Source organism: Tribolium castaneum, chromosome 2 (assembly GCF_031307605.1).
Source record: "Tribolium castaneum strain GA2 chromosome 2, icTriCast1.1, whole genome shotgun sequence".
Lineage (NCBI taxonomy): Eukaryota > Metazoa > Arthropoda > Insecta > Coleoptera > Tenebrionidae > Tribolium > Tribolium castaneum.
This window is the reverse complement of record NC_087395.1, coordinates 22724524-22743598: the sequence shown is the minus strand read 5'-3', so window position 1 is coordinate 22743598 and position 19075 is coordinate 22724524. Positions and strand designations below refer to the sequence as shown.

The 19075-nt window shown below is 41.6% G+C and overlaps 6 protein-coding genes across 9 annotated transcripts; 2 read left to right on the top strand and 4 right to left on the bottom strand.

Moving 5' to 3' along the window:
- Positions 1 to 1189: 1189 nt before the first annotated feature.
- LOC103314280 (uncharacterized protein) lies at positions 1190 to 2317 on the bottom strand. Its single transcript, XM_008199886.3, has 4 exons — positions 2171 to 2317; positions 1868 to 2071; positions 1433 to 1818; positions 1190 to 1382 (listed from the first exon to the last, which is right to left on the bottom strand). The coding sequence occupies exons 2-4, from the start codon at positions 2045 to 2047 to the stop codon at positions 1295 to 1297; spliced, it is 654 nt and encodes a 217-aa protein (XP_008198108.1). The 5' UTR covers positions 2048 to 2071; positions 2171 to 2317; the 3' UTR covers positions 1190 to 1294.
- LOC103314279 (uncharacterized protein) lies at positions 2255 to 3133 on the top strand. The gene has a single exon (XM_008199885.3). It carries the CDS (start codon positions 2396 to 2398, stop codon positions 3071 to 3073), a length of 678 nt encoding a protein of 225 aa, XP_008198107.1. The 5' UTR covers positions 2255 to 2395; the 3' UTR covers positions 3074 to 3133.
- A 45-nt stretch (positions 3134 to 3178) lies between these two features.
- Positions 3179 to 3869, bottom strand: LOC103314278 (hypothetical protein). Its single transcript, XM_008199884.3, has 2 exons — positions 3344 to 3869; positions 3179 to 3299 (listed from the first exon to the last, which is right to left on the bottom strand). Exons 1-2 carry the CDS (start codon positions 3739 to 3741, stop codon positions 3239 to 3241), a joined length of 459 nt encoding a protein of 152 aa, XP_008198106.1. The 5' UTR covers positions 3742 to 3869; the 3' UTR covers positions 3179 to 3238.
- A 976-nt stretch (positions 3870 to 4845) lies between these two features.
- On the bottom strand, positions 4846 to 5558 carry Pop5 (POP5 ribonuclease P/MRP subunit). The gene is made up of 2 exons (XM_969541.4): positions 5387 to 5558; positions 4846 to 5336 (listed from the first exon to the last, which is right to left on the bottom strand). Exons 1-2 carry the CDS (start codon positions 5404 to 5406, stop codon positions 4895 to 4897), a joined length of 462 nt encoding a protein of 153 aa, XP_974634.1. The 5' UTR covers positions 5407 to 5558; the 3' UTR covers positions 4846 to 4894.
- Positions 5559 to 5758: 200 nt separating this feature from the next.
- On the top strand, positions 5759 to 7709 carry LOC663480 (uncharacterized protein). The gene is made up of 5 exons (XM_969522.4): positions 5759 to 6072; positions 6116 to 6761; positions 6814 to 7169; positions 7217 to 7291; positions 7339 to 7709. The coding sequence occupies exons 1-5, from the start codon at positions 5890 to 5892 to the stop codon at positions 7693 to 7695; spliced, it is 1617 nt and encodes a 538-aa protein (XP_974615.1). The 5' UTR covers positions 5759 to 5889; the 3' UTR covers positions 7696 to 7709.
- Positions 7710 to 9080: 1371 nt separating this feature from the next.
- On the bottom strand, positions 9081 to 18686 carry nemy (no extended memory). 4 transcript variants are annotated; one of them, XM_008199883.3, is made up of 6 exons: positions 18507 to 18686; positions 16816 to 17050; positions 11518 to 11741; positions 11085 to 11293; positions 10513 to 10682; positions 9081 to 10378 (listed from the first exon to the last, which is right to left on the bottom strand). In XM_008199883.3, the coding sequence occupies exons 2-6, from the start codon at positions 16968 to 16970 to the stop codon at positions 10228 to 10230; spliced, it is 909 nt and encodes a 302-aa protein (XP_008198105.1). In that variant the 5' UTR covers positions 16971 to 17050; positions 18507 to 18686; the 3' UTR covers positions 9081 to 10227. The 4 variants fall into 4 exon arrangements, with proteins under 4 accessions (XP_008198105.1, XP_008198104.1, XP_064210913.1 ...); XM_008199882.3 differs by having other exon boundaries at positions 9081 to 10053; positions 18507 to 18680; XM_064354843.1 differs by lacking the exons at positions 16816 to 17050; positions 18507 to 18686 and adding exons at positions 13416 to 13459; positions 13513 to 13539 and having other exon boundaries at positions 9081 to 10053.
- Between the last annotated feature and the right edge of the window lie 389 nt (positions 18687 to 19075).

Genomic DNA, 19075 nt, shown 5'->3' with positions numbered 1-19075 from the left:
TTTTGATTGATAATTATTATTTTTTTGTTAATAAATAAAGCCAAGTTTTTTATTTAAAAGGTCTTTTTATTTAAACGCAATCCAAACGCGTGATTTATTAAAAGATAGTAATTTTCTAACAAACCTTTTTACAGTCTCGCAATAAAATTGACAAAAACTGATGCATTCAAATATCTCAACGAAATCTTTTACAATCCTACCCCAGTTACAGTTCATATTGTCTCCTAAATTTACGAGGCCACCAAGTAGCAGTTCATAAAACAAATTTTTAAACAAACAAAGAGTTAAACAGAATAACTAATTGTCTAACTAGGGAAGAAAGACACGATTATAGACCGTTTTTCCTCTTTCAATACTCACAAGCTCAAAATAAGGAAAAGCAAAAGCAAAAAAATACCATTTCCGAACTTATTTGGTATTTTTGCTTTATTTTTGGCAAAATTTTGTTAAATAATTGGATTTGTAATTCAAACTGTTTTTCGAATAAGTGTCGTAGGTATTTTATTGGCTCATTTTTCGTAAAATTTAATGCGTCTTTGGTTGAAAAACTCGCTATAACTTTGGAAAAAAACAACAATCATTATCTAATGCAATGACTTTTAAGTAAGTTCAGTTTCCGTAAAAGTTAATAAACTCTTGAAAAAGGCTAAAACAAGACAACTTCCGATTTGATTTGGTGATTTTTGGTCAGGCTTAACGAAGTCTTGTTGTATAACGCGCTTAAGCTATCGAAAAATGCTAGAATTATATAATTTAAATTCGACTCATATCTTTGTGACGTTCGGCTTATTTTTTACGAAACTTCACGAAATAATTGCGTCTCTGGCGGAAAAACGAGCTGAAACTATAAAAAGGACTAAAGACCTAATTTACAAGAGTTCATTATGATTTAGTTCAAAAACCTTATAAGAAGTAAATGCTGAAATAACCATTTTACACCTGATTTAGGTATTTTTCATATGGTTTCTCGAAATAAGGCTTTTTTGAACGAAGAAACCTGCTAGAACAGTTTAAAATGCTAGAGCAATGCAATTTTTCGCCCCGATTTAGCGAAAAATGTGCTTAAAAACTTTTGAAAACACAAAATCCTGGGTCTGTCAGGTGCCTTTATTGTGTTCTAAGATTTCAAAAGCAAAATGCATAGTCTTGATTGGGATAATTATGTGTGTAATGTGATAAATAAATCCACTTCTATACTAAAAATACTTTATTTCTAAAAATTATGACAAGCACGTATAAAAACACTAAATTTAAGTCAGTATTGAGCAATTCCTAAAATTTGTACAGCACCAGATCATGCCTCGCTTGACTGTCTCACCTCGTCTTCTGACGCCGCTCGAAACCTCGCCGCTAAATTGGTAGCCAATCTACCGATATCTAATCTAAACAAAGAGATATTGTTTACAATTCAAAAAAAAAAAACGCGACTTACTGATGGCGGTTCCCCGGCTTCCTGACTCTTCTACATCTCCCTCTCTTATCCCTGGCATAGCCACTTGCGCATTTACGATAGTGGAGGACTTCTCCAAGAGTTGGGGCCGTTCCGGCCCCCATATCGTCGACTGGCACAATCGGGTTCGATTCGTTTATTATTTGCACCTTAATTTTGTCGGGCGAGCTTGTGCTGACTGGGACCGAGTCGGTGCTGTTTTCTGACTTTGCGGTGCTTGATTCCGGTTTTTCGCTACTTGTTGGTGATGGTTCAGGTTTAAGCGGCTTGGCTGTGGTGGCGTTTTCGGGGGGCGGTGGTGGTTTTAGTGTGATATTGGTCGGGGGTTTGATGGTGAAGTCCGAGTAGTCGTAATTGTAGTCATAATCCTGCCACGATTAATTATTATTCAGGGGCGATGATTTTTCAGTTACTTACACCAAAGGCTTCGTCCCCCAGCAGAGCGATGACTTGGAAGTCTTTTAGGTGCAGTTGGATGTTGTAGTCGCCGGTTTGTTTCTGGTCGTAGACGGTTTGGGGCTGCGAGGTTTTGTCTTTGCTGGGGGCGCTCCGCACGGAGGCAGTGAGGATGAGCAGGGCTGGGAGCAGGTGCTTCATTTCGGCAGGAGTCCTGACGCTCGACTGAAATCAACAGTGATGGTCGATGACTTCTTCAGATGCAAGGCTAAGGAAGGTCAAGATCGGACCAAGTGGGAGTTATGGTTTGATTGGCAAGATTACCGCTAGGTTCAGGGAACTAAAGTTCAGGTTTTTGAACGGCCCGTTGGTCAATAATCGGTTGAGTGGCCTTGGATGACCCACAATATTATTTAACGCAGTTTTAGCCCGATAAGAATCTATTTCGGTCCCGATATCTCCATGATGCAACTACAGTTAGTCGCGTCGAAATCCTGCAGTTTGAGAGCCTGCAGGTCACAAACCTTCCGTTAGTTGCGACAGGTGCTAATGTACGCTCTTCGCCAAAAACGCCGTCCTCAGTCAATCCTCGCCACGGCTCCGGTGCACACCATGCTGACCCCAACTCTCCTCCTGGTCGCCGCCGCAGCGGCGCTCTCCTCGCCGGTCCCGAAGGTCCTCTACGACCAGCGGCAAGAGGGTGAGTGGAACGTCCACGCGGATTTGAGGAACTTCGTCATTATGGTCATCCCGGCACAAGCCTCCTCGAGCACGCCGGCCACCGGCGGCTTACTCGACTTCTTCGTCAAGTCCTTGCCGAAGCGATCGCAGCTCAAGAACCTGGAGAAGAAGGCGGTGCCGGGGGAAGAAACCCTGCATTTCATCGAGTCCAAAACCGCCCCCTACCATGTGGACATCAGCAGAAGCAAAAGCCAGTTGGCGAGACTCCATCCGGACGTCCCAGCGGTGGTCAACGCTGAAGAAATCGTAATCGCGAAATCACCCACGATTGAGTTGGTCAAGGACGAAAACCCGCACCCGAGAATTGCCAGAGCCTTTCTACTGACAGTACCACAGGACGAGGACTTCGACCGGAAAAAGGACGGGAAGAAGAAGAAGGAAATTTCAAAGTCGGTTTTGAAACTGTTGGGGGCCGAAAATGACGAGGAGTGCGGGCCTGGCCTTGCCAGGGACTCCGAAGGAGTCTGCAGAACGATCAAGCAATAACTACCCTATTTCCTATCACATGTATTTATTTTTTTATAAATAAAATTTTTGTAATTAAAAGTTTGCTTTTTTTCCTCGTCTTGTGTAAAAAATAAAAGACAAGTCCTTGGTGAAATATTTTTATTTATCGAATGGAAATAAATAGACATGATAATGAGGCGATGGTTATTGGTGAATTTGGTGCCTCCTTCTGTACGGCCTGAGAAACCCGGGCAATTTCAGCTTCCTGCAAAAACCATTAATTTGGGCAAGTTCTGGGCGAGGTATTACCGTTTGGTGCTCCCCACTGTGGTGGCTTCGGCCTCCGGCGCCTTCGTGGTTTCCGGCTTGACCGCCACCAAATTCTCTGGCTTTTCTTCGCTTTCCGGTTTGAAGAAGTCCGATTCGCCGAACTCCGGTTCGTACAAGGCCGGGTCGAGGAGCATGGCTGCTGTTAGCAAGGATCCGGGAGGGGTCCACACCAGGACGACTTTGTTAACATTGAGTCTGTAGTTTTCGGAGCCGTTTTGTCTCTGGTCGTAGACTTCGTCGAATTGGGAGACGTCGTAGGAGTCGTTTTTCTGGCTGATCACGACTTCGTTGCTCGACGGTGGTTCGGTCGTGGTTGTTGTCGTTGGGGCACTTTGGACACATAGCAAGTACGTGAAGAGGAGGAGGATTGGTGACATTGTCGGGATGCTCTCACATGGAAGGTTTAGGACGGAATGGAGGCTCGTCAACGTGGGAAAACAGCAAACGAGTTCTGCATGGTGTTTGCGGAAGAGCGGTCATTGGAGGAAGGGAGTTGTGGAGTGGACTATTTGGATTGTTGAAATGCGAAGCTTTGACCGTTCGTGGCTTGTCATTAATGAGTTCAAGTAACGGGCCGGACGGGATTGGGAAAAATTGAGAGATTATCCATAATATACAGGCTGTTTGTACATGAAGTACGAGTATATATTATATTAAATAATAAATACAGTTCAGTTGAAAAAAAGACTTAATAAAATTAATGAATCAGACATTATTGTAGCAGCTTGATAGCTAGCACTGATGAGACCAAAGGTAATAAAGTACTGTAAAATTGTAATGATTACTAATGATTATGAAACTAGAAGCTTTTATTTCTTGATTGACTGTAAAATTTGGAATATGCTGTATAGTCGAAAGTAAGATATTATGCAGAACAGAACCTGTGAGGTTGCAAGGGGACAACGGGTTTTTACACACGACTTTTTTCAAAAGTAACCGGAATACGACTTGTTTAACATATTTGAGATTTGGTAAAAAGTACTTCTAACGGAATTTATTTCTTCTTCGAAATATAAATGAAATAATTTAAATTTAATTATTGTGGGTAGTTGATAACGAAAAATTATGCACAATTAATAAAACATCGCATGTTTAGATACTAATGATGGTAATAAATAACAAACAATGAAAATCTATTTAGATAGTGTCGAAGACAATTAGCTATCTTACAGATTATATTTCTTGTTGGTGACGTTTTATCCAAATTCTTATACAATTATTGTTGTTACTTGTTATTGGCACAAAGGCCGAACGGACGCATAATAAATTAGAATCTCCAATTTTTAATGTCTTGCTACAAACTATAGTAGGAGAAGATACCGTAATAAAGGCATGTAAATTTAATTTTTTTATTATTTTATCATCAAGTGAGAAAATTTGTCTTTTATTTTGTATCTTAGTTCACAAACCAATAATTTATTTGTTTTTTTCTTGGAAAAAATGCGCATGTGGGGTAAAGGTTATGCAACCAACAAAACACATCATTTAAAATATTTATTACTCAAACAAATGTACAAAAAACTAGATAACTTATGGCATTTTCAAGAGGGGCTCCAACTGCATGATCTCCCTCCTCAACTCCTCCTTCTCCTCGTCAGTCTTCAGCCCCACACAAAACTCATCAAACTTCTTCTGCTGATACCTTTGTATAAAATTAAAGCAATGTTTCATAGTCGCCCCCGTGTACAAAATGTTAAGGTGGACATCAATGGTTCCAATTGACTTAAGAATGGGTAAACTACTAGCCACCAGCTTATGGGGGCCATGCCTACACCGAATTATTGCAACTCTAGTTTTTTCATTACAATATCTTAAGACAAATCCGGCCGTACAGGCAGCCACCCCAAAGTCCCCGTGTAATTTTTGAACCATGTTTATAATGGAGCGGTATAAGAGGTTCTGATTGAGTTTAAGCGCATTTGTGGGCTTACGGGTGTCTCCGGGTGACTCCGTAACCTCAATGATTATATACCTGAAAGAAATTGATTCGTTTGTGGCCCTGGAGCACGTAAATCGGCAAACCTGTTCTTGTGACGCACCATTTCAGTCAATTAACACTACAATTATCGTTAATTATTGAAAAATTCGGAAATACATAACCCCAAACAATAAACATGGAGCAGTGACAGAGGCGACCTCTGTCTAAATCAAAATTTTCAAATTTGAAAAATTCAATTTTTTTCACCCAATTTGCTAAAACAGATCAGTAAATAAATAAATGATTGTTGTTTAGGCAAACTCAGCTTAAAAATTGGTCTTTTATTCCGCCACTATGCCTCACTGTACTAAATAACAATTAATCCATTTTTATCTCTGATAAGAGTAATAAATGGGCAATTACAGCACTACTTTGCGTTCACTGATAATTCCGAGTCCTTTTTGTGCCTTCCATAATCACAAACCGTCCAAATTTGCTCTTATCAGTATAAATATGAAAGGCTATCAAACCGACCTCTCTCCCACTCACTATAACTTTCTTCAATAATTACAAAGACCTTGGCAAGGTTACTCGTGTTGAATCAGTCATGTCGAATGCATATTTTATTGGTGTTGACGTGGGCACAGGTAGTGCACGAGCCGCCTTAGTCACCGATAATGGCAAAATTGTTAAAACGGCGGTCCAAAGCATCCAAACGTGGAACCCGCAGCAGGATTTTTACGAGCAATCGTCGGACGATATCTGGAATGCCTGTGTGACGTGCATTAAGGTATGGCCACCCTGTCTCACACCTGGTCAAGCGTTGGTTGCAGAAAGTGGCCGAAGGGGTCAACCCCGACGATGTCAAGGGCCTGGGCTTTGACGCCACTTGTTCACTCGTGGCTTTGGACAAGTCGGGGAACCCCCTAAGTGTGAGCCCGAGTGGCAATGACCGCCAAAACGTAATTCTGTGGCTCGACCATCGCGCTTCGGGCGAAGCCGCCAAAATCAACAAACTCAGTCACTCCGTTCTTAAATACGTCGGGGGGAAAATCTCGCTCGAAATGGAAACGCCGAAGTTGCTTTGGCTTAAAACCCACCTCCCGAAACAATGGGCTAAAGTGGGGCTTTTTTTCGACTTGCCTGATTTTCTGACGTGGAAAGCGACAAGTTGCGAGACGCGCTCGCTTTGCTCGTTGGTCTGTAAGTGGACTTATGATGGCCAAGCCGGCTGGAGCCCCAGCTATTTTCAAGAAATCGGTTTGGGGGATTTACAGGAGGATAACTGGCGGAAAATCGGCGCCACAGTGCTGTCACCCGGCTCTCCGGTCGGCCAGGGTTTGAGCAAACAAGCGGCCAAAGAGCTGGGGCTTAAATTTGGTACCCCTGTTGGTACTTCCATTATTGACGCCCATGCGGGCGGTTTAGGGCTTGTCGGGTGCCGAGCTGGCGTTAATCCGGATTTTAGTACAAGATTAAGTATTGATTTCCTTGAAAAAATCGTCATAACGTTAGAAATTTTTTTATCAAGGTTTGATTTGTGGCACCTCCACTTGCCACATGGCTGTGGCCAACAAACCCGTCTTTACGCCAGGTGTTTGGGGGCCGTATTTCAGCGCAATGGTCCCAGGAATGTGGCTGAATGAAGGGGGGCAAAGCGCCACCGGAAAACTAATAGACCATGTGATAGACTCACACCCGGCCACTGCAACTATCAAAGGCAAAATCGGAGAAATGCACATTCAAACCTACTTGAGCAACCTTTTAAAGGATTTGGCTAAAAAAGCAAATTTAGATAATGTGGCTTTTTTGACGAGAGATCTCCACGTCTGGCCTGATTTTCACGGGAATCGGTCACCAATCGCAGACCCGACGCTGAAGGGGGCTGTTGGTAACGCCACAAGTGTTTGCGTGCAACTTAGTTAATTTTGCAGGTTTCTGGACTGACTTTGGCAGAAGATGAGGAAAGCTTGGCCCTGCTGTATCTAGCCACTGTCCAAGCTTTAGCGGTAGCACAATTTACTGTCTTATTTTCCATTCTACAAATTGTTTTTAGTACGGCACTCGCCACATTCTTGAATCGTTGATTAAATCAGGCCATTTCATCGAATCGGTTCTAATTTGTGGCGGTTTGAGTAAAAATTATTTATTCACGCAAACCCAAGCCGATGTTGTTAACCTTCCGGTTGTCTGTCCGGAAGAAATTGAGTCGGTTTTGTTGGGTTCAGCAATATTAGGCGCCTGTGCTGCGAAGTATTTCCCCGATATGACCACAGCCATAAAATCAATGGGTGGTAAAGGAAAAGTCGTATCACCGAATCCCTCGATTATGGATTATCACAATAAGAAGTACAAAGTTTTTCTAGCCATGTACGAACATCAGGTGCAATACAGAACGATCATGAGTCAATAAATTGTTTAAAACTGGCCTTCTTGTTTGAATTTAGCGGGTGGTCCACATCGGGTGTGACCGCCACCACCGAACAAAATGTTCGGGTTTCGCTTTGGCGGTTGTTTGGTGGTGAAAATTCTGGTGAAAAAGGTGTTTTATTCGTTTTATTTACCAATTTTCGGGTAATTTGTGTTGTTTGTGGACGCTTGAGGACTAATGTGCGTTTGTTAATTGCACGGGAACATTGAACATTGAACATTATAGTGGAAAATAGTGGCACAGGGCTCATCTCCCTGCCACAAACTTTGTTCCACAATATTGACTTTCGTGAATCTTTGTGCACTTCATTATTGGATACCTGGAGACAGACACTGTTTTGTGTCTAAAGACGAAATAATCGGGTGCTACTGTTAAAAACAGACTGCAAGTAAGTGCCTACAGTCACGATCAAAAGGAATGACACCCTGGAAACCGCCGCCTCACATTTTTTCGATATGCTATGTACTATAAATTGCCTAGTTTAGAAACTCGTTGGAGATCTACTAAGCTAATTGGATAGTTTAGTTACAATTTATGACCTAAAAATATATTAGTCAGGCCTTTGATGACCGGCTTGGGCGTCATTTTTTTTGATAGTGATTGATCTTATACAAAAGTGCGTTTCTATTTATAAACAAATTATTATGTGCTGGATACAAGCGGTCTTATTTCTAGCGGTCTAGCAATAAATTTTTCCTGCGTTTGTTTCAAACTCTTTCCTCTTTCCTTGTGCGCAACCAAATACCCTTATGTTATCGTTTTCTTTCTCATTTATAAATGTTTTGAATACTCATCACTTGTAAGTTCTTCAAGAAGAGGTAAGTGTGTACCTATTTCATATATTTATTATAAAACACGTAGGTAATAGATGCCAATGCTGCAGTTTCATATTTTTTTGGTAAATGATTATAATCATTTCCTCGAACTATTGATTTGGAAACGCGCTGTAAATGTTTAATTCATTTTATTTTGTAATGTTTATTATTTTTTATTTTATCGATCGTTGGTGGTTGAATAGTGATTATCAAGATAAATGGTTTCTCGCTTTTTATTGAAGTTTTTACTTTCTTTATGCTAGAAGAGGAAAGTTCCAAATGTTTTTTGTTTTATTTTAAGACGATTATTATTTTTTCCTTTAATTTGCCCACTTTCTCTAGTACTCTTGAGTGCAGTTTCTTTTATTGCATTCGTAGATATAAGGCGGAAATAGAAAGTTTATTTTGCAACGAATTTACTATCGATTTTAACATATAATTGAAGCAATAATATCAATGCAGCAACAATAAACCAACAGTCTGTGGGTCAAGGCTGGGTGCAGAAAGCTTGATGTGTTTTACGGTGGATTGGGAATGGAAATAAACAAGCGATTAAATTTTGATACATTTATTAAAACTTATAAATAATTGTACACATACTTTATCTTGCAAGTCATATATTAACTCTATGATATTACTCAATAAACTGGAATAAAAATATAAATATAACAAATATAGAAGAAACAACAAATTTTCATTGTATGAACGCGCTTCGTTAAATTCCTATTGGTCCATTAAAGAAATTGTACTTTTCTATTATACGGAATTGGAAGTTAACATTCACAAATCTTGAACACTAATGTAATTTCCTCTAATTGGTTTAGTTGAACATCAAATTTCGTTACGTTATGAAACAGGAAACAGATTGCTTCTCGTTTTTAAGAGCTACGACAACAAACATCCTACATTGTTCTATAAAACGTAATATAAATATCTCAACAAATCCTTAAATATTTATAAAATGCTCTATTATAGTTATAGTCTTAATAGAATAGCACACACAGCTATGAGTATTTGATTATAATACATTCAGTAGGTCTTGAGCTTTCGTGTTAACAAATTTCGTTTCTGTACAATGTTAATAGACTGGTTAATATTTAAAGATAATGAGAAAATTAAAACAGAGGGACGAAAGAGCACACGGCGGTGTGTTCGATCTCCCGACGATTAGCTACGCTACGATGCTATTTAGTAATGCTGATCTCTATTTTGGCATACTTTTTATGAAAAAATGAACACCAAAACAAACACAATTTACACATGCAAAATCATGTCTGTTTGAGAGTCCTTTAGTTGGTGTTAGAAACGTTCGGGTTGTTGAGAGGCGTTCACATCCGAGACTTTGGCGCTTGAAAGCGCACTGTCCTACAATCTTTCAGTAACACACACCTTTGCATCACCACGAAGTGTCGGACTACGAACAGCGAAAGATACTAAGATACCAAGTGCCACCAGCACCATCGCAATAGTGTTCACTACTATCCCTTCTTCCCCAGCTTCCAACGGACTCTTAACGTAATCATCCCTGAAATTGTTAGTAGTGAACAATTTTGGCTTATTTACAAAGCGCCAGACTCGGATCGTCCAAGCATCATGCAAAAAGAAGAGAGAGCATGCAGGAAATTGTTAGTGTTGTATTGGTTCATGTATAAAAACAGTACAAAAATCATTATCACTAAAAAATTTCGATCATGCGAAACTATAGGTCGCCGGAACGGATGAGGATGTGCGCCCGGAACCGGAACTCCTCTCTCTGCAGGATATATCCTGTAACAATAGCTAGCGCCACAAGGACCATTCCTAAGGCATTTACAACATTTCCTTCGGGAGGGAATGTGGTATAGTACGATCTAAATAAGAGAAAAGAAACGCATTAGTCAGATCGGCACCTCGACTCGACTGAAATCCTTGACATTTTGCATTCTTAGGATGTTTGCATTCAAAAACATGCTTGCTCTCTTGTAATTTTCACCGAGATACTTACGACAGCGAGAAGAACACTTTCTCAGTGAGGCCAGTCAGACACGCCGCAATGGCCAACATGAACGTCGTCAGCCCGAACGAGGCATGGATAGGAACCAGAGACGCCCGAAAGCCTGCCGTCGCCCCTTCGCAACACAACAGGATGAGGAAACTGAAGAAACCCACGACGAACTACCAACAAAGAACTCAATTAGCGGCAGGCGCCTCATCGAGGTCAATTAACGTTAAAACACGATTTTGTCTCCTTTACATAGCCAATTGATGCGGAAGGAGCGCATGAATGATATTGTTGTTCAAAAAATTGTGCACCCACATGAGTAAATTGATAACAATTGTCCAATTGCGCTCGTTATAATCCAGCGTCACGTCATAGAACCGTTGCAGTAACCGAAAAGGAGCTTTTCTGTTATTAATCTAAGTTAATTTTCCATCTCGCCGCTTATGACACGATTTCGTAAGATCCCCGAGGTCACAAAGTACCTTGAAGTAACTGTTCTTTCGAACACGCCCTTTATTATCGTTCACCTGCTGCTTGTTAACATATCACGACGGCTAATTAAGGAAAATGCTCACCTGTATAGCGAACAGGCCCATTGTTACCAATCCGATCCAGCTGTGCAGGGAGTAGAAGTTGGGGATGGGCGGCTGGGCGAGATTGTGGGAATCCAGAACCGTCAAGAAACCGACGGCGACGCAGGGAATCGCCAAAGCGTGAAACACGGTGTGGAGGAGCTTGACGTAGATTCTCCGGCAACACCGACATATTCTGTACAAGAGGATGGCTGCAAAATCGAAGATGTCAGTTTGGTGTTGCGAAAGATGGTCGTCGACCTTTCGGTCAGCCTAGTAATTGAGACTATCCGCGCTATGTAATTAAAATTTCAGCCTTGACAACAATTTGGGGTAAGGAATCTACATCAGCGATGCGGTTGTCTTTAATGCAATGAATACCGAGAGAAATCCACGTTTGGTCTACTTCTTCGCTTCGCTTGATCGATTTACTCACAGAATCCGCTGAATGTGATGAAGCCGGCCACCATGAGGACCGGATGGAAGTTGAACTGCTTGATGGGGTCGTCTCGCCATGCGAAACCTCCTCGATGTTTGATCACCCAGTACAGGGTCAGAGCCAGCGAGGCCAGGAGGAGGATGCAGGCCAGGATCATCACCAAGGCGTACTCCAGCCAGCTGCCGCAGCCCCATTCGTTCTCCTCCTCGTAGTGCCGGTGTCTGAAAGCACGCTCAATCAGCTACCGAAATATTAGTGGACAAGTTCAAGTTCGTGATGAAAACACCGCGTTAGAAGGCGATAACATCGACTCCTATAAACATATAAATGATCATAGCAACTAGTGTAAAACGGATCGATACGGAAGTCATTGTTTGCCATCGAAGCGAGAAAGTCTACCATACGTTTCACCAATTAAGTCACAAATCAGGTCCTTTCATGAAAGTAACAAAAGACGAAATGACCAAGTAACATCGATTGTGAGAATCGTGCTGCACATCTGTCGGAATAAAAAGTTAAAACGTTTCACTCGCATTGTGATTTTTCGACGCTTGGTTTTTAATTTTTATGATGGTTTCACTTGTTCTACAACGCTTGACTTGGGCGCTTTCTCCCACATACAAAAATCAGACTTTTTCTATCGTTTAAACCGAGTCAAGGCAATTATTATTTACGTTACAAAGAAAAATTTCTAGAGCGAGGATCTGACCCTTTACGGTGGAGATTACGTGCGCACCCCTCCAGCCACTTTCTATTTCTCCTGATATTTGTTACTCTCAAAGAAAGGTCAAATGTTGGCAAAGTACAAATTCGATTGCAGTATTTGCAGTGAAAACACGTTCGTCCGACACCTACATCGGGCCGATTTTGTGTCGGTTTCTTTGAGCCATTAACAAACGTATAATTCACGCAACGCTAATGGAAATCGAATGATTTTTCCCAAAAAGCGTCAGAGACCCACTTCGACCGATGGAGTGTGAAGAAGCAGTCGGTCGTCGACCCGAATCTTGTGCAACGTCTTCCTCGACCATTCATTTTTCAGACTTTCTGCCGTTCTTTCAAGGGTTTCGTGCGTGCATTCATCAACGCGCCCTTTCACACGTTCATTTACTACGGACCATTTATTCATTCATTGCGAATTATTTAGTTAGTGGCGGAGCCGTCACGTCAACTCCGTCTCTCTGCCATTTATCACCGTGCAATTCCCAGCTATCACAGCTGCTTAATATTGCATTCGTTCACATATCTAACAGATGTAAGCCGCCCACGACAGGCTCCCATCGCACTAGGCATAAAAATTTCATGCTTCTTCCCGATTCCTCCGACAAATCCTAAATGTTAACGATGCAATGTTTCTACTTTCTAAACTGTAATCGCGATACACCCAGCACTCGGTCTGAAACGAGGCCGTAAATCAAACAATGACTCGAAAATCATCAAAAGGGACGCCAACACGCAGGTGTCTTGAGCCGAGATGTGTAGCAACTCTTGCATTTCCTCTACTCTGAACCAGTTATTGAGGGTTATTCAATATCGGGGTAAAAGTAAAAGTTGGTCACAATGTGACAAAAACTGCACCAATTTCTGGTTTTTACTTTTCTCACAACGTAATACAATGGCGCAACGGTGAGATTCGGCCGAAAAGTTCGCTCTCTTCAGAAGATAATCAAGGCCCGATAACATATAGGATTACCGAGAAGATAGAGCCGGTCATTAGCAATTCCAAGTGCTTTATCTAATTTCAATTAATGGATGGGTTGTTTAAGCAAGACATGCCTGCCATTAGCGTTGCGTAATGGCCATTCGTAAATGAGGAGAGAATTGCATAGACATTAAACTCCTTCAGACCTGAATAAATAAGACGACTCTTAGGAAATAGCATAATCTTCCGTTACCTGGTGGGTGTCGTTGCATTGTATCCCCGTTCGATTTTTTCCAACTACAAACAAAGGGATATTAATCGGAAAGCAGGTAATGAGGATATTTTTGCACCTGCGTTTTCATTTTTACTCGAATGTTCAATGAATATTCAGACTCCCGTTATGAAATTTATAAAAATGACCCATTCATGGTAAATTGTCATTTCTGTCATTGAACTGTCTGCATTTTTTGAAATATTGATAAGTAGACCACAATAACGACATTGTTGAAGGGAAAAAACCGTCCGAATAATTGAAGGCTATTTACTTGTTGTTGAATCGGTGTAGACATTATCATGGTGAATGAATGCTTGAGTAAAGAGAATTTACATAATAGAAGACGTAACTTTAGAAGATAACTGGATCAAGTCAGCTTAACGCACCGTTTCGGTGCAAGCGGGGCCACCAAATCGCAGAATTGCGGAAAAACGCACCTGCAGTTCGCAACAGTTCGGCCTTGATTTAATTCACCTCTATTACAGTGACTAATCACGTTATTAATAAAATCCGTATTGTTTGATTATTTCAACATAAAGTTAAACAGTTTTCGCACATGTGTGTAAATCATTCGAAACCGCCTCCGTGTTAATGAACTGGGAGAATTGGTAACATCTTGGCCCAGATTTCGCCATTGAAGAATACCTCCGGTATTTTAAGTACTGAACGTGCTAATTCCTAAAACTAAAACCAAACCCGGTTTGCCGAACACAGTTACAATATTTGCTACTTTTGTAATTGCTGTTATAAAATTCGTGTTGTTGGTTGACCACAAAACGTGAACGGCGTTTTCAGTGTTTGAGGTAGTAAACACGATGACATTGTATCGTAGATAAAACCACTCTTAATTATAAATAGCCTCTGACTTAAGTTAATCTTAATTTCCCCTCTATCTTCGCGTTAAGGTCATCGATGGTACTGGTTCCTCAAAATCGGACTAACTGTGCAGGCAATTTAAATTCGTGTTGCCAAATTACAGTATCATTCCTTATTAATTTTTTTATCGATGGTGCTCCAGGGCTTCTCATGTTTTCCGCTAACGTTGATACAAAATAATGCACATTTTGTCTCCAATTAGCGCAATTATTTTTAGTCATTTAATAAAAGTACTTAGTCACATCCTGTTTAGTGTGCTAAATTTTTCCCTCGAATTATTATTTTCACGTTACGTAAGTGTCACAAAGGTATCGATAATACGTGATGCCGCTCCAAGGGCGCTCACACATGAATGGAAGCTTAATTATTTATGTGTGAATGTTTACACGTTTTTTAAATGTTGTTTATTTTTATAAGGTAGTGTAGGAACAATGCCAGCCATTTTCCACACGTTCCATGCAGTCGAATTGAATTAATAACACAATGTAGCAAATGGAATTTCCTTGTATCGTAATAACAGAAAAAATTAAGTAATGTCTAATAATGGAAGAATCACCGTTTGGATACAACCTTGCTAAACACATCAAGTAATTATCTTCAACACAGACATAATAACTTAGACTCGGGTTGAAAGTTATGAGCCAAACCTTATCCCTAATTGATTAGAAAGCTCACACCCTCGCGAGCACAAGGGCTAAAGCGAACATAATCCCCCCAGAAAGCGCATTGTTTAGTCTAAAATTGCCTCTAAATAAATAAAAACCTGTTAATAAAACCTCAGGCAAGGTTAGAGTGTTTTTATCCGAAAGGAGGAAAGATAGATCTCGCGTTTAGGGACGCGACCTCGTTACCTCCCGAAATTGATTGAGCTAATTTGCTTAACAGGTGTAAATTTACATTGTATACACTCGTAATATTTATTAACGCTCTCGCAAACAGATGCTATCACATAGTGGGTCCGTTTATGACAAAAACTTGTGCTCGTAATTAAAAGACGATTAAAGAGGTCCATGTTGAGGAGCGGCGACGTTTACTGTTACAGCAGTACGAGAAAAAATTCGCTCGTCTGTGCTTCCCCTGCCAAATGGAGCGTCGCCAAAAAATCGCAATACGTCAAAAACGTTTGACACGATTAAGCTAATAAAAGTGTGCATAAACATTCTTAAAAAATTTATGGCCCAGTACAAATATTTTACTAGTGTTGGAAGTTTTTCTCGACGAACGGGTTTAAATGTCCGGGGACGCTTTGGGCGATGGAGCCGGTTCTGGGCGTCCATTGAGGAGTACCACTTACGTGTGCATCTTATTCTTCGCCATGGTCCAAGTTTTGGAAAAATCAAATTCGGGAAAATTTCAAACGTGCACTTTGTTTACACAACATGCGCACATACACCACGCACAACGACCGCAAGCGAACTAAATAAAAGGAAGACGAAGAGGCAGAGCGAAGAAACCCACTTTGCTGCTGCTTTTGAGTTTAGAGCGGGACTGCGCGAGAGCTGGCGCGGCTCGCTAGAGTCGACTTTTCTGTTTTGTTTGGATGGCGACATCTGCTGTGAAGAAGGGCTTTTGATAACGAACGGCTAGACGATTTGGTGGAATCTCGGAGGGTCACGTGAACCGATGTGGGAGATGTAGGATGTAGGCAATAGAGGGAATGAGGAAGAACAATCAGCTACTTTTATATGCTAATTGGGGAGTTTGCTGCACCGCTCACGGTCAGCGGGCCATTATAGGCCAATTCAGGACCTGTTAACTAACCGATTGATTTGTCCCAAAATAGTGACCTATCGGGGAAATACCAACGCATTGTTATGTTTCGTAGGCAACACATTATACAAATACGCGCCTGTGTACAACAATAAATTATGAATGTTTTTTTAACTTTCGTCAATTTAATGATTGAGGGGCGTTTCCTTTTTTTCTTCAATCATAATTGACTTTTCCAAGTTCAATAAACCGTGACTTGATTGACAAAAACACTATTGTAGTAGTAGGTCCTCGACCTTATTGTTCACACGATACACAAAACAGTGCGTCTTTTATTTTCCCTTAAAATACTGGAAATTGAATGCAAAGATAAGGCTTGAGCTTTGCGAGTCGCTGGAGAAGAAACCGGAAGTGTGAGATATCAAAGAGCTGGATGTAACCAAGGATGTCAATAAAAACAAACCAGTACTTGGAAAGAGTGACTAACGACTCGTTCAATCAATTTAATTGGCCGGAATGAGTGGCAAGGGGGTTGTTGCGCGATACGGGAATATCACTGCGTGTGCAGATGCCGCCCCTCGGGATCATAGCCTGGATTAAATGGATTAAAATTCTCATCGGGGGTGAAAGTCGGCACGCATCGCTTGCATTCTTATCAGGTGAAACGTAAAAAACGACTTTCGAGATTCCGCATGACGTGGATATTGTTTGATAAATAATAAAGCGATCGGTCTATCGCCGGTATTGTTATATTTTATTCATCTGTGACCCAATTCGCACGGGATTTACTCACGCTTCCTTTTCCTTTTCTTCCTGGACGGTGACGGTGGTCGGTGGCGGCGGCAGGTCGTCCATGGGGAGGGTGTCCTCCGGGGGCGTCGGCGGGGTCTTGTCGAATTCTGCCATGGGCGCCATGTCCGGCATGGGCGACACTGAATTGCTCTCCATGGTTCGTTTCAACACTTTACAATTAGGCTGAAGCACTTAGGTCACGCCATCGCGGCTCACACTCTCGTTGCTCGGGTTTTCTGCAAAAGTAAAAGTTTTTCTTGAGGCGAGTGGGGTCGAAATAACTCATCCGTCGCGGATTAATAAGTGATGGGCTCCAGTAATGGAATTTCTGACCGCACGAATTATTCAGAGATGCAGCATCGGAAAAGTGGTGGATGCGCCAGGTCAAGAATCGATACAAAGCGAAATTAAACAGATGTCAATGCCAACGCACTCGTAAACCAAAAATTCAAACCAATGCTGGACCGAAATAAACCGGCGGATGGAGACGCGTCTATAAGCAGACTGCTGGTCCTTGACAGGACTAATCAACTTTTAATAATTTAAAAGGCTAGGTCCGGGGAGCATTACGTCGTAATTAATTGTACAGGTGTGCTAGCGTCAGAGGGAAATGTAGAACACGGAGGAACGACGATCGAAATGGTAATTCGAAATTTACATGGCGACACCCACCTGTGGGTGATTTTGGTGCAATTTTACCTTTCGTCCGGAGAAAGCAAAAGTTGGAATAGAAATTTTGCGATTTTAATAAGATTAACCCCAAATTCATACGGTGTGGAAGAGTAGTCTTATGTTTATTCTATTCAAATCGAAGTTTTATGAAGGTTTCTCTCGATTTATGGCCGGTTTCGAAAAGACCGGACATAATAAACCGGGAATTTTTATATAGATCAATAAAATAAATCGCCTCTTAACCCATCATATGGTCTTCAAGGCTGCGTTTTCGCGCCTTGCTCTTCATTACGCGTTGTGTAAATAAACAGCGTGCAAAAAATGCGAAAAGCGCGCTGCATTTGCCGAATTAATCCGGCTCAGAACAGGTCTGTGGCGAATGTAATCCTGCTGATGTACGGTGTTCCGGGTCCCGCAGGAGAATGAACCAAAGGGCGTGGCATTGCCCGGGAAACTTATCTCGTCGAGGTGAAAATCGAAAATTTTCAAAAGTGGATCGAAAAGGGGGTCGTCGGCCACCCCCGAATGTGAGTTCGTTGCTCCCGACTTTTGGGAGTGCGGACAAAAACTCGACCCGAGTCTGCTCGGAGGAATTTCGAAGGACCAAGTCGCAATAAATTGTAGCAGTGATGAGTAGCGAGCGTTTTTTGGATGATTTAACAGTTTCTCACGACCTTTACGAAACGGAAGTTGGTAGCGAAACCTCAAGAGAGAATTTATTCAATTGGAGCACAATTAGCGTAAATAATGAATTACGGATTGTAAAGTGCATCGATTGGGGTTGAAAAACCCCGAGAGGAAGGCTGTCGTTAATCCACTTCCGGTGGATGAGAAAACGCCGAAATCTCATGTTGGACACACATGTTCCCGGCTAAAAACTAACAAAGTGTGCGTTTGTGTATCAATTCCTCCCTCCCCCACTACCCTCCTCTCGTCAAGACGAACAAAGAGCTTTTTGCGCAAAAATTGAAAATTGCGCGCCGAAAATTAATCCAGCTTCCGCGTGTATTTTTAACTTACAGTTTCTAACTGGTGTCATTTTGTGGACGGTTCTATTAGGATCCACTGATTGGGGAAACTTATTCACTCAAAACGGAAACAAAACACTGGCAATTAAAGCGGACAAGCTCGCCGCTATCTACAGTGGATGTAAAACTGGAAGGGTGTGTGTACTCTTTGGCTCAAATCGCTGCTTTGACGCACTCGCAGTGTGCTTACGGAGGCTGCTCTTGCTCTCTCCGATTGCCATGGCTACGGAGCGCTTATTTTATAATCGCTGCTATCATGGTTTTGGGTCCACAATACCCAAAAAGTCGGAATCGATCTCTTTGAAAAAAAATCCCCCGAGGTCCATCCGGAAGTTGGGTAATCAGGAGCGGCGACTTTGTTTACTCGCACCTCAAGGATTATGAAGAGGACCCGGAGGAAATCCCGGATGCTAAATCCGGGACCGGAATTGGGTTATTTTCGTGTACACAGTCATTGTTAAATAAACGAGACGAAATAAGACGGCTATTATTTCCATAATTTATGCACATATGCAACCAAGGCCGACTTTGAACCGTATCGTCGCTTCATAACAAATGCAC

Coding starts and splice junctions, on each gene's coding strand:
- Pop5 (XM_969541.4), bottom strand. CDS start 5,406: ATGGTGCGTCACAAGAACAG. Junction 5,337..5,386: donor ATGGTGCGTCACAAGAACAG/GTTTGCCGATTT, acceptor AATTTCTTTCAG/GTATATAATCATTGAGGTTA.
- LOC663480 (XM_969522.4), top strand. CDS start 5,890: ATGTCGAATGCATATTTTATTGGTGTTGACGTGGGCACAGGTAGTGCA. Junction 7,170..7,216: donor ACCCGACGCTGAAGGGGGCT/GTTGGTAACGCC, acceptor TTAATTTTGCAG/GTTTCTGGACTGACTTTGGC. Junction 7,292..7,338: donor CCACTGTCCAAGCTTTAGCG/GTAGCACAATTT, acceptor AATTGTTTTTAG/TACGGCACTCGCCACATTCT.
- LOC103314278 (XM_008199884.3), bottom strand. CDS start 3,741: ATGTCACCAATCCTCCTCCTCTTCACGTACTTGCTATGTGTCCAAAGT. Junction 3,300..3,343: donor ACAGTGGGGAGCACCAAACG/GTAATACCTCGC, acceptor TGGTTTTTGCAG/GAAGCTGAAATTGCCCGGGT.
- LOC103314279 (XM_008199885.3), top strand. CDS start 2,396: ATGTACGCTCTTCGCCAAAAACGCCGTCCTCAGTCAATCCTCGCCACG.
- nemy (XM_008199882.3), bottom strand. CDS start 16,970: ATGGAGAGCAATTCAGTGTCGCCCATGCCGGACATGGCGCCCATGGCA. Junction 11,294..11,517: donor CATCACATTCAGCGGATTCT/GTGAGTAAATCG, acceptor TCGATTTTGCAG/CCATCCTCTTGTACAGAATA. Junction 10,683..11,084: donor TGGGCCTGTTCGCTATACAG/GTGAGCATTTTC, acceptor CTTTGTTGGTAG/TTCGTCGTGGGTTTCTTCAG.
- LOC103314280 (XM_008199886.3), bottom strand. CDS start 2,047: ATGAAGCACCTGCTCCCAGCCCTGCTCATCCTCACTGCCTCCGTGCGG. Junction 1,819..1,867: donor TGGGGGACGAAGCCTTTGGT/GTAAGTAACTGA, acceptor TAATCGTGGCAG/GATTATGACTACAATTACGA. Junction 1,383..1,432: donor AAGCCGGGGAACCGCCATCA/GTAAGTCGCGTT, acceptor CTCTTTGTTTAG/ATTAGATATCGGTAGATTGG.